Consider the following 12,497-nt stretch of genomic DNA (forward strand, 5'->3'; position numbering starts at 1 on the left):
CCCAAGCCACTTGGATCATATAATTCTCGATCTTGAGTTCTCAACCTTTGATGGCCTCAGGGGATGGCAACATGCATGAAGCATATGCATGTGATGGTGGAGCAAGTCATGAAGGAAAGTACTCTCTAAACTTAAGTGATTTTGGTCAAACTTCTTTTTTTTCACTTAATTTAGTCTAAGGGTTATAATTAATTAATTAATCAAATAAATAAATAAATAAACCAAAATTGATCCAGCGCAAAATCTTATGCAACTTTGCATTTACCAAAACGTTTCTATATACAGAAAGTCAATTATACCCTATAGATGATTGCGGGTGAGGCATAAATTCAAAAGCAGTTGAGGACTTAAGTTCAGGGAAAAGACTATAAACGAAGTAGTTGAGGAGCACAAGGGCAACATCACATCGAAGGTGCATTGCAGTGAGGATGACAAAGTCATATGACACATCTTCAAGGAATAATTAAAAAACAATAAAGTCTTCTTGAAAAACTGCAAGTGCTTCACCAGATAAAGGACCCAACATCACAGAGTGTAGGTAGGCCGTAGGCTATACAAAATGGGAGAATCGAGTGTGTGTAAAAACAAATTGGAAGGGAAGGTAGCCATAATTACCGGTGGAGCAAGTGGCATCGGTGAGGCAACTGCACGTGTCTTCTCCGAACACGGCGCACGTGCCATTATCATCGCCGATATCCAAGACGAACTAGGCCAAAACCTAGCCTCATCAATCGGTTCCCACTTCTGCACCTTCATCCACTGCGATGTCACCAACGAAGATCAGGTCAAATCCATGGTGGAATGGACGGTCCAGAAATATGGTCAACTGGATATCATGTTCAGCAATGCCGGAATCGTAAACCGCTCGGATCAGACTGTTCTCGATCTCGAGTTTTCGGCCTTTGACCGCCTCTTCGCGGTGAACGTGCGGGGGATGGCAGCATGCGTGAAGCATGCGGCGCGTGCGATGGTGGATCGGGGCGTGAAGGGATGCATCGTGTGCACGGCGAGTGTGGCGGGAAGCCACGGCATGGGCAGGCGGACTGACTACTGCATGTCGAAGCACGCGGTGGTAGGGCTGGTTCGGTCCGCGAGTAAGCAGCTGGGAGAGCACGGAATAAGGGTGAACTGCGTGTCGCCGCACGGAATCGCGACGCCGATGATGTGCAAAGCGCTGGAGATGGAGGCGGACGAGGTGGAGAAAGTGTATGAGGCTCGCACAAGACTGAAAGGGGTGTTGAGAGCGAGACACGTGGCGGATGCTGTTCTGTTTCTTGCTTCTGATCAGTCCGCTTTCGTCACAGGGCACGATCTGTCGGTGGATGGGGGGTTCTCAACTTGATATCCAGGATCCAACATCCCACACCCGATGATTCTCGGATAGTGGAAATGACCCGTCCGTTTGTTTGTGTACTAGCCACTAGGTGCGTCCAAGACCCCAAACAGATTAGATCAATCCAAAATATCTCTGATGCTCGGCCACTCTTGTGAGCCAATAAGCATAATTTCTAATTAAGGAGTAAGATAATGTAGTGGTAAATCAAAGCTTTATTGGTTTGTTTTGGCTTGGGTTCTAGTCTAGTGCTTGCACCTCCAAAATTGCTGCCCCACCGAGATATCTTCTTAATATTTCCATCGATGGTGGTCTATAAACCGTCTGTGATATATTCCAAAATTTTCAATCATGGTCATTAGAAGCAAATAAGGTGGTGATAGTTGCACTAGAAATTAGGTTTTTGGGTATCTTTTACTCAACATTTGGACTCCAATTGCCTCTATCAACTCTTTGAATGCCTTGGAACATAGTTAAAACTCTTAATTTTCATTAATTGTTGCATTTTAGCTCTCACATGTAAATATTAGTTCTAAAATAGGACTTGGTATGATTAATATTTATAAGCATGAATAAACTTCTGTTTTAGCTATGAAAATTATAGACTTTTTAATGTTCATCAACGGAAAAATGAGTAATATAAACCCAAAAACTCAGGGAGCGAGAAACGCTTACAACTAGGTAGCGTATACAAGCAAAGAACCAGAGCAACAAATGCAGAGGATGATAGAGGCCAAACATGTAAGATATGGGTTGCCTTCAGGTTTTTTATAGATGTCAAGTAAGTGACATCATGATATCTGTACCACTAAGAGTTTCCAATTTTGGTAACTGCCCCTAGGAGTGGGACACATGATAATTTTGTACGGACACGACAACATATTTCTTGAATTTTGGCCCAAATTACCGTTCCATCCATGCATAATGCGGAGATTTAGCTGTTTTTGAAATTTATATGGAAACTAGCACCTTTGAATCCAAGTTAATTTTTTTTTTAATTTACTTTATTTGATGTTTTAATAGGAAAATTGAAGCTTTAATTTAAAAATGAAGTCTCAATTATCAATATGGTGTTTTGAGATGATATTTATTTTTTAAGATTATTTAAAAAATAATTTTATATATATTAAAAATAAAGTATTATATATATATATATATAAGTTTTTTAAAATATATTTAAAAATATGTTAAAAATATTTTAGATTTCAAATAGATTTTTGTTGTATTAAACATCAAAAAATAATTTTTAAAACTATTTTTTCAAATCTGTTCTCAAAAAACACTTGGTAAAAATTGCTTTAACATATTCAGTATACTATGTGAAACATTTTGAAACATCACTCCGGTTGGGTTTAAAGGCTAGAGGTTCGTGTCACTTCCTCAAGCCACACAATTAACGGAGGAGTAACAAAAAATGGTCAGCTATTTGGAAATTTGTGGAGTGGGATGGCCCCTTATCCCTTGCCCCTTCCACCTCTCCAAAGGTTCACTTTTCCACACCCCATTTTGCTTTTCTTTTCCTCCCTCTCTTTTCAATCTCCCCAAAAGTCCATCTGTCGCCACTCTGTCTTCCCTTTCCCTCTCTTCAGCGTATGTATATATGCCAGTATAGAAGCTGAAATATAGAGAAACGGGATCTTAAAAATGGGGGTGCAACTCCAGGCTTACTTCCATCACCATCACAGTAGGATCATGATGGCACAACCCCCTCTGTCAATTACATGTGGTTCTTCGAATTCACTGCTTTTCAATGGAAAGAAAGCCACTCTCCGCCTAGATGGATCTCTTGGGCTGCATTTTACCAGTAGAAAAATAGACAGAAGAAGAAGGGACTTTGGCATAGTCGCATCCAGCAATGTGGCTGCACCATTCTGGGATGGATGGAAGCCTGAGAAGAGCTCTGCTGCTCCTTCACTTAGCGACATCCTTTGGCCTTCTGCTGGTAAGACAGCTGATAACTAATGCAAATGCTTGTGTTTCTCTCATTCCTATAATTCCAAGCCTTCTCTTAATATAGTTGGTACCCATCTTATTTGATCCCATGAATCAAATCAACATTTTTGAAACCTGTTTTCTGTTTTTGAAAGTGAAAGCAGTCCCTTGCCCTTTTGAAGAAAATGATAAAAGGGAGTAGAAATAGAAACAGTAGTCTCAAAATGAATGTCAAAGCAACTTCTAGAAGCAGGAAAGGAAAAAACCCAGCGTTGACTAGGTCCAGATTGTCATAGCATCATTTTGGTAGTGATTTTCTTGGTGTGGTATTGAATTATTCGTTTCTTTATAAAACAAACACTGCAAGTGGCAAAAGATATAGCCTCGGATGAGACACTGACACAACACCAAAATGTGTTTGATTTAATTAAAAAAAACAACAGGGGCATTTGCAGCAATGGCAATACTAGGAAAGATGGACCAGACACTGGCATCAAAAGGGATTTCAATGACAATTGCTCCCTTGGGAGCTGTTTGCGCTGTCCTCTTTGCCACTCCCTCCTCCCCTGCTGCTCGGGTACTTTGATTTTTTTTTTTTTTGCTTCAACTAGGAGTCCTTTTATGTAAGGGAGTATGCATCTAATCTACATTGGCCATATAAAATTTAACAAGTTCTATCAAACGTTTATATCAGCGATAATCTCATCTTTTTAAGATGCTACTTTTGCTGCGGCTCATGGAAAATTTAAACACATCCTATGTCAAACCATGAGCCTTTTTGTCCACTCTCTGGCCCAAAAATTTTCACAAGTTGTTCAGGACTCCGCCCTTGTAAAGACATTATTGAAAGCAGACACAAGTGAAGTTCTAGGCTTATACAGGATGCATGCACTCCATGCTGTACTCATCTTGAACTAAGCTTCTGTGTCCATCTCGTACTGCAAATATTGCAGTACTTTTGAGTTCTCTACAAGACCACAACCATTTTTTTTTTCACTTTCTGTTAGTCAAAACAGTTTCTCTCAATTGGGCATTGTTTATATGCTTTTAGCGGCACTTCTTCTTCCACAAGATTAAGCATTGTGTGTGAGTTCTTTTCAACTTGAACACCTGAGAAATACTCCAGGAAGAAAAACCTTGTTAATCAATTTGAAGCTAGTATATTCAAATCAACCAATGTAATAAATTTTGACCTTATTTTGTTGAGATGAAGCCTCCTCTGAAGTCACCCACCCCTCTGTGACTCTGCAGAAGTACAATATGTTTATGGCTCAGATAGGTTGTGCAGCCATTGGTGTTCTGGCATTCTCTCTACTTGGGCCGGGTTGGCTCGCTAGGAGCACTGCACTTGGAGCTTCCATAGCTTTCATGATCTATACACGCTCTACACACCCTCCAGGTAATAATACCCTTAAATACCTATGTCAGTGGATTTGCCCATATTTCTAGTACTGACCGAAAACTATAAAAATTGATGTGTAGCTGCAAGCTTGCCCTTGTTGTTCATTGATGGAGCTAAGTTTCACCACTTGAATTTTTGGTATGCTTTGTTCCCTGGTGCCACTGCTTGCATTCTCCTTTGTCTGATCGTAAGTTCACTTTTCCCTCTACATGAATTTTGACTTTTAACTTGTTCTATCTTTTTGGCATTTTGCAAGAAGCAATTCTGAGCGGAAGAAAGATCCCAAATTTTCTACTCTTTTGCCAATCATTCTGGTGGCTGTTAGAATAGATTTTGTGCTTCAATCAAGTTTCACACTTAGATTGATAAAATTTCGTTGTTGCCATGGATTTCCATTGATGCATATTCCTTAATCCTTCCTTTTTCTTTCTTCCTCTTTGTGTTGCAGCAAGAGATGGTATGTTACTTGAAGCAGAATTTCAAATTTTGATGCGTGGGACAGCCTCATTTTGTCAAACTCATTAGAGTTCGGGTAGCCTTTTCAATACTGAACTGTATAGCATCATATTGAAGGGTGAAAGGGGACTTACTTACCAGATCTGAGACTGACTGATGAAAATTTAAGCTTCTGTAGTCGCCAAGATTAAACAGTCATGTAACTCCAAATAGTTGTATAAAAAAAGGTTACACCCAGATTCAAAATCTTGGAAATGAGTTCATTCAGAGAGCAATTCTTGATGCCTCAAACCCTGAATAAAATGACAATATTTTGTCTACAAGTCTCTTGTTTTAGCCATCTTTGGTGTCACACACTTCCCATTGTATGTGTTTTACTTTGTTCTGCTCCACTATACATCAAATAAGGATTAAGCATGTTTTCTCCTAAGGATCTGATAAAAAAAAGAGAGTTCATGAAGTCCCCCATATCCCTCTTCCTTAGGCATGTTCTGCACTATCATGTGTTACATCCATTTGTAGATTGTTAGTCTGGTGTATACTGTGAACCCATATCTTGATAGTCTAATCTTAGCTCTAGGTGAATTAGTAGCTTAACATAATATCATAGCTTTGATTAATTCGAAAAAAGCTTAGACAATGAAAGATTACCTCCATAGAATAAGGAAAAAAAATTATCCAAAGGGTCACATGAATATCACGGAACTTAGGCTTCGGGTCATTTGAGCAGGTCGTGACATATAGCTTCCTTTTAAGGGCCATTTCTTCTTTTAGGGTTAGTTTGTAGTAAACAGAATGTCAAAGAGTATATTGAGATAGTTATATTTTTATGGTATGACCTAAAAATTTAGTACCATGCAAGGAGATTTAAAACAGACTTGGGGTATTAAAAAATGTGGGATGCGACCTACCATATGAGATCAAATATCTTGCCAAAGTTGTGATTAAACAACATATGAACAAAAACATGTGAATGGCCTCATTCATCACATGATTAAATGGTCCCATATCTTGGCCCCAAAACAATTCCAAACCTTGACAGCTCTTGGGCTCAATCAGAACCTTGGAGTACACCTAAGCCACTGCATTAGTCTTTCTAACACCATTCCCACTTATCAAAAGCTGATTTATGATAGATACATACCACTTTAAGAGAAGTATTCCATGAATGTGAAGATATGTAGGAATAAAATAGTAGATGAAGCCCCCACAAATGGGGCTCATAAGTCATAACCACCATATCTGCACTTCAGGGTTAAGATATTTTGATGAAGGAGAATGGGATGAGGATGAGGGGCATGAGAGCATGAGGGCATGCATACATGGGGCTGTCTTATTATTGGTGGAGAAAGTCTGTTGGTGGGTCTCACAATGCACAACAACTCATACATTCGTAAAAGCGGATAATAAATCCATATGGAATAATCGTAAAAAGGCACCTTATGAATAAAGTGATAACCACAAAAATTTTAAACTTGCACTTTATAGGAAGCAAGTTGAACACGGCTCTTGATCTTTCTCATGAGTCACATGTAGATAGATAAGGGCTTGTTTGGATTGAATTCTAAGATTTATTTTTAGGTTATGTTAAAATTTATTTTAAAAAAAATAATATAGTTTTTACATCTATTTGATTATTTATTTAGTGAATTTAATATTCCGATTTCATATTTCATAAAACCTTTACATTATTGATATTTTTAAAAAAAATTATAATTATAATTTTTTTAAAATAAAAATGATGGTAAATCTATGATTTCAGAATTAGTATACGATTCTTATTTGCAAAAACGGAAACTGTTTGTAAGAAATTTATTATGATTTGGGTGATCAAAAAATACGACGTAATTTTGTAGTGTGGGCGATTTGATCTGCTATTCAGCTTTTATGCCACAGTTGTTACAGTTCAACAGGAGGCTCAGTCAAGGCGGCAATCATCATCAGAAGTGACAGCCACGTGTTTGGTGGGCCAATTGAAAGCAACCGTACACGTGTGACATCACCATGATTGAAAAACCTCTACCCTTAATCTTCGCTGCGGGTCCCACTCTCGTTCATCGCACCCATCACATGCTTATCTGTAAAATTCGTCGAGTGGTGGGACCTCATTCTATGATCAACGCTTGAGATCGAATTTCACTGGCCTCTGACACGTTGCATATGGAGGTTACATCAGAAGGACGTGGGGCCCAGCACAATAGAGATTCCATAGTTGATGTGATTGGCGACGTGGACGTTTATTTGACGAGACTGGTGACACGAATGTTTCTTGACATGCACGTGGCACGCTTCTATTGCACGTCCTCGTGTATGGAGTTGAGATGCTCTGTGGCAGGTATGGAAAAGTGCGGAAATTGCCACTTGTCGTTATACTGATGGATGTAAGAAGATGAGTCTTTACTTTTATTTATTTATTTATTTATTTTTAAAATTTTAATTTTATTGTTTCTTATAAAGATATACAAGGATGGATAGGGTCAACTGTCACACTGCTTCCCCATGTGAAATTTAGATGGTTTTGGCAATGCCCATGACACGTATTTTAATTTGTAAAATAATTAAATTTTTATACATAAAAAATTTAAATTTTATAACGCATATTTAATGATAAATATGATTTAGAAATCAGCCGAGACAATTTTGAGCTGTGTTGTGTTGAGATGGATTATGCATGAATGTCCATTACGATAACTTTTCACTAATAGAAATGAAAAAGTAGAAGACAAGGTTCCCTATAGGATACAAGTGGGAACATCACCATCGACTATGGACCCGACACTTTTCCTGAATGGACCCCTGACTCAATGTTCATGCCACCATGCCACTGCTGCTCTACAGCTTCCCTTCTACTCGTTCTCTGAAGCTATGCATGTACAGTTTTTACTGAATTAATCTCACCATGTTAATTTATGCTTTTCCATTCCGGTATACAAGCAGAGCAGCAGACAAATAACAGCTAAGAGAATTCAACTGCTTTTCTACTTGCCAGACAAGAAGATTAAATACAACTCATCCCAGTTTTTGGTCCCAATTATTAAGAGCCAGCTGCATGGATGATGTTCCCTCTTCTCTTTATCGCATGAACACCTGTTTCTTCCCCATGTTGCAGCCTAAAAATCTTCTTGGCTTTACTTGTCAATTATCCCATGAAGAGTTACAAAATCAAGCCAATCATCCCATGAAAACATACAAAATCACCCGTCAATTCCGGGTTCACGCCTGTCCCATCTGCCATTCCAGTGTCTCATCACATCATGGCTCTGCGCTTCCACGCTCAAGCAGATCATCCTTCTTCATGCCTATCACCACTGCCCTGCAATATACAGGGCAACCCATTTCTCACATTGCCCCAGCTCCTCCTCTGCTTTCATCTTCGCATGTCTAACTTTCTCCTCCTCTTCCATTAATCTTTCTTTATTCACAAACACAATTTTGCAGTAAAACATAGATGATCTTAATGCCCTTCTTCCCTTTTCCCCACCTCATGATCATTCATCTTCGTTGATACTTCTATTTTTCAGATTAGTATAGTTTTAACCCTGCCCATCTGACCACCTTTTAATTCTAGGGGAGCCCTGCTCACTGTGGTCTAGATTTATCACTTCAAAGCATAATGCATCAAATAGAATATAACAGGGTTATGTGAAAGGTGTTCTGAGCAAGCCAATGCTTGGGACTTTGAGTGGAGTTGTTGCATTTTCAAGGAATAATTTAGGGGTATGTTAAATCACTTTCTTCATCGGAATATTCAGACAAAAGGAATGAATAGTATTCTCGACAAGCTTTCCCCATGGAAAGAACTTATTTATTCACATTCCAAACAAAAAGCTTCACTGACCTCCAAAGAGCCCCAGTGAAAAGGAAATTACAAGAGGGGCAAAAACCAGAGATAAACTAAGATGGAAACCCACCACCACATCTGGATGGGGGTGCCAAAGTTTGATTTCTTACTTATTTATGCTTACCATTGTAGCATGCTTGGAACAAAAAGGAGGAGGCAGGAAAAATATGTACTTTTCAATAGGACCAGGACCAAAAGGCATGATCTTCAACCGGGAATCCAAAACTACAAGGATTTGTGGGAGGGTCGGGGTAATCAACATCTTCAAGCTTTGGAAAGATGTATGATGGAGGCAACAGGCTTTTGCTGAAGTTATCTTCTTCATCCTGTGACACGTCTGATTGGTCAGCTTCAAAAACATAAGAAGAATCGCCCGGCTCTGGAAGAGCGGAATGGCCCCCATCGGCATAATGTGGACTGTCTGAATCAAATACATCGCTTTTTGTTGAACTAAGATCTTCCTGTTTGCAGACCACTAATGAGACTTTGGATACTTCACCCTCAGAAACCGAATCAGCAACCACCACTTGAGGCAGTTCTTGGGATAGGGTGTCAGTATTAGACACCTCCAAGTTTCCCCTCTCCTTCTCTTTGACGAGCAGTTTGTCTGTGAGGAGAATAACCTGATAAAAACAAAACATATATATATACATAAAAATTCATCCATTGTGAAAATGTTCAAAGCTTACTACAATAATCCATGGGGAAGGTGATGATTACCTCAGTTTTTAGTTCATCCTTCTCCTTTAGGAGGTTTTCATACTCAGCCTTAAGGCTGTTATAGCTAGCTTGCAAGGCGCCAAAGTCCTTCTCCAGCTGTTTGGTCTTCCACCGCGCTCTGCGGTTCTGAAACCATATGGCAACTTGCCGAGGCTGTAAGCCAAGGTCCTTTGCAAGCTGGACTTTCCTTTCTGGTTCAAGCTTGTTCTCCACCTCAAAATTCCTCTCGAGAAACTGGACTTGGTCGGCTGTAAGTCGCCTTTTCTTTTCGGGTTGGTGGAAATACTCATCCAAGTCCTCGTCTCCATTTTCATCATGATCAAACTGGCAGAAGAAGGGATTATCGGGTCTCTTTCCCGCACGAACATCTTCAAAGCTCAACATGGATCTCGAACCTAAACCAGAGACACCCAAAACATTATTCCACATCCTTTTATCAATGGCCAAAACTTCACACACAATTCAATTCCCCATTTCTTGAATTCCTTATTAAGGAATCACTCCTTACACGGTTTGTGGAAAAACACATATAAGTCTGTCCAAAAATAGTGAATTTGGCTGGCCCTATTACCCACATTGGTTGCTTTATGGCAAATCAGAACCTTCAGAAAAGTTTCTTCTTGTTCTTCCCTTTTTAAAATCATCATATGTTCTCTGAGTCTAAAACTATAATTCAGAAACTTAAAAAGAATTACAGTGGGACACAAGCACGAAACAATCAGAGAAATTGGCTGATGCACTCCAATTTCCCATGTAACAGAGGGAAAAGAAAACACCTCACAAGTACAACAAAGAAGGGAAAAAACAAAAATAAAGATAACTGAACCTTACCCGTCAACGCTTTTCCCGGAAATTTATTTTTTTCCGGCAAAGCAAACAAATCTAAAAGAGTAAAACTTTGCAATAAAAGGAAATGAATTACAGAGATGAAGCACAAAGAAGAAAGCAAGAGAACTTGATTATGATCAAACACCCAATTCATGCAAGTGGATCTGCATACAAAGAGAGATAAGAGATAAGGATAGAGTACCAAGAAAAGAAGGAGAAGAGGCAGAAAGGAAGAGAGCATCAAGAGGCTGAGAAGAACAAGGGACCCTTTGGTTCTGAAGCATCGCTGCGAGATTGACCCTCCCACTCGCCATACTTACAACTCTCCAGACTAATTCTCAAGCTCCCATAGCTTCCGAATTCCGACGAACGAAGGCTTCTGAATCAACCAGGATCTAGAGCTTGTGACGGAAGAAACTGGTGATGATGATCTCAGTGATGTGGGAAGTGTGGGAACAGCGAGAACAGCTCACCCCCATCACTCAGAAGACGTAGAAGGGAAGGGTGTCGATTCTTGGAAGGGTTGAAAGAGAAATCTCCGGCAGCGCCGACGGCTAATGTTTGGGTGTTTGTGAAAGTGAAAGGGAGAGGGAGAGACTGAGGAAGAGAGATGCGTTGCTGTGGAAGGAAGACTTCGAAGTGGGCAGATGGGGATTATTATAAATTTATAATATAAGCGTTGGGTGGGAGGGAATGTGCTCATTCTCTGCTTCCATTAATGCCCCTCCCATGGCTGATTCTTCCCACACGTACTCACCTATTGTCTTTGATATTCCCTTTATCAACAGGGCAACTGTTGCTCTCCCTCGTAATATTTTCCTTCTCATCTCAAGCCAAATGGAAATTTTACTATACATTCATTTCTGCTTTCATCTTCAACAAACAGCAATTTGTTCAAATTACTGTTTTACAATGATTTCCACATTCGCCTTCAAGAAACAACAAAACACTTTTGTGAAAACATTTTTCAACCCATCAATTTCATTTCAATGACCTCAAAAGACCTAAATGGGTATATAAAAAGAATTGTCATAAAAGTTTTCTAGAACTTTGAAAAAAAAAATATGACCCAAGATTAATTAGAATGCTGGAAAGTGTTTTTATTTATACTTTAAATATTCAAAAAAAAGTTAAAAATGTTTCTAAAAATTACTATCCAACACACACGATTAGAGAACATTTTAACAATAATTTTACTTAAAGTATTTTTAAGACACCTATCAAATGTTTTTCTAGTAAATATAAGTGATTTTTAATCACACAAATGCTTTTTTAAAATTTTAAAAATATTTTGAAAAATTTATTGAACATTTTTTTGAATATATTTTTTAAATTAAAAGTGTTTTCTAAAATTATTATCAAAGATATCATAATAATAATAATTTAAAAAAAATAAAAATCTTTATTTTTTCAATTCACTTGAGAATATATATATATATATTAAATTGAATTTTTTTATAATAAAAATAAAAAGAAGAAAATTAATGAACAAACATAATTTGATTATTCAAATTATTTTTCATATTGTTACAATTTATAAATATAAAAAAATTAACAATCTACTCAAAAATTACGACGGTTTGACAATACGTGACAAAAATAAATATACTTTTGTTGTAAAAAATAAAAACAAAATTGAAAATGATCACAATATACTCAAATATTATGCATTTTATTTATGATACTTATCAGTGGTTGGTAACTAGTAAAAGGGAGCAGGCATGGTAGGGACGGTTTGGTCAATGAGGAGGATACAAGAGAGCAAGGTGAACCGGAATAAGAAACGAAAGAACCGCATCCAATCAGTCCCTTTCATGCCGGCTCTGTCCCAAAATTAAACCCGGCTCAGGCTTACCCGAATCACTCACCTGGACCGGGCGGATCGTGTTCCCATATTCTTAGCTACTTTATCCATCATTATAGATAGTGTGTTTTTGGAATTATATTAAACTTTTATTTTATGTTTATTTCTCAAAAAAAAAAAA

The 12,497-nt window shown here is 38.3% G+C and overlaps 3 protein-coding genes across 4 annotated transcripts; 2 read left to right on the forward strand and 1 right to left on the reverse strand.

Annotated features, from left to right (window-relative positions):
- Positions 1 to 232: 232 nt before the first annotated feature.
- On the forward strand, positions 233 to 1,685 carry LOC100265634 ((+)-cis,trans-nepetalactol synthase NEPS1). Its single transcript, XM_002271488.4, has one exon. It carries the CDS (start codon positions 560 to 562, stop codon positions 1,340 to 1,342), a length of 783 nt encoding a protein of 260 aa, XP_002271524.1. The 5' UTR covers positions 233 to 559; the 3' UTR covers positions 1,343 to 1,685.
- A 901-nt stretch (positions 1,686 to 2,586) lies between these two features.
- LOC100260399 (uncharacterized) lies at positions 2,587 to 5,446 on the forward strand. 2 transcript variants are annotated; one of them, XM_002267057.4, is made up of 5 exons: positions 2,755 to 3,275; positions 3,709 to 3,842; positions 4,517 to 4,664; positions 4,748 to 4,854; positions 5,116 to 5,446. In XM_002267057.4, the coding sequence occupies exons 1-5, from the start codon at positions 2,978 to 2,980 to the stop codon at positions 5,155 to 5,157; spliced, it is 729 nt and encodes a 242-aa protein (XP_002267093.1). In that variant the 5' UTR covers positions 2,755 to 2,977; the 3' UTR covers positions 5,158 to 5,446. The 2 variants fall into 2 exon arrangements, with proteins under 2 accessions (XP_003634317.1, XP_002267093.1); XM_003634269.2 differs by lacking the exon at positions 3,709 to 3,842 and having other exon boundaries at positions 2,587 to 3,275; positions 4,479 to 4,664.
- Positions 5,447 to 8,894: 3,448 nt separating this feature from the next.
- LOC100260419 (homeobox-leucine zipper protein HAT5) lies at positions 8,895 to 11,371 on the reverse strand. The gene is made up of 3 exons (XM_002271656.5): positions 10,715 to 11,371; positions 9,685 to 10,079; positions 8,895 to 9,587 (listed from the first exon to the last, which is right to left on the reverse strand). The coding sequence occupies exons 1-3, from the start codon at positions 10,824 to 10,826 to the stop codon at positions 9,141 to 9,143; spliced, it is 954 nt and encodes a 317-aa protein (XP_002271692.1). The 5' UTR covers positions 10,827 to 11,371; the 3' UTR covers positions 8,895 to 9,140.
- Positions 11,372 to 12,497: the final 1,126 nt, after the last annotated feature.

This window comes from Vitis vinifera, chromosome 17 (genome assembly GCF_030704535.1).
Source record: "Vitis vinifera cultivar Pinot Noir 40024 chromosome 17, ASM3070453v1".
NCBI lineage: Eukaryota > Viridiplantae > Streptophyta > Magnoliopsida > Vitales > Vitaceae > Vitis > Vitis vinifera.

Bases quoted from the DNA above. Each gene is read 5' to 3' on its own strand.
- LOC100260419 (XM_002271656.5), bottom strand. From the start codon at position 10,826: ATGGCGAGTGGGAGGGTCAATCTCGCAGCGATGCTTCAGAACCAAAGG. The intron at 10,080-10,714 runs GTACTCTATCCT...TCTCTGGTTTAG, and splicing joins CTCTTCTCCTTCTTTTCTTG to GTTCGAGATCCATGTTGAGC. The intron at 9,588-9,684 runs GTAATCATCACC...TGTTTTTATCAG, and splicing joins AGGATGAACTAAAAACTGAG to GTTATTCTCCTCACAGACAA.
- LOC100265634 (XM_002271488.4), top strand. From the start codon at position 560: ATGGGAGAATCGAGTGTGTGTAAAAACAAATTGGAAGGGAAGGTAGCC.
- LOC100260399 (XM_002267057.4), top strand. From the start codon at position 2,978: ATGGGGGTGCAACTCCAGGCTTACTTCCATCACCATCACAGTAGGATC. The intron at 3,843-4,516 runs GTACTTTGATTT...GTGACTCTGCAG, and splicing joins CCTCCTCCCCTGCTGCTCGG to AAGTACAATATGTTTATGGC. The intron at 4,855-5,115 runs GTAAGTTCACTT...TTTGTGTTGCAG, and splicing joins GCATTCTCCTTTGTCTGATC to CAAGAGATGGTATGTTACTT.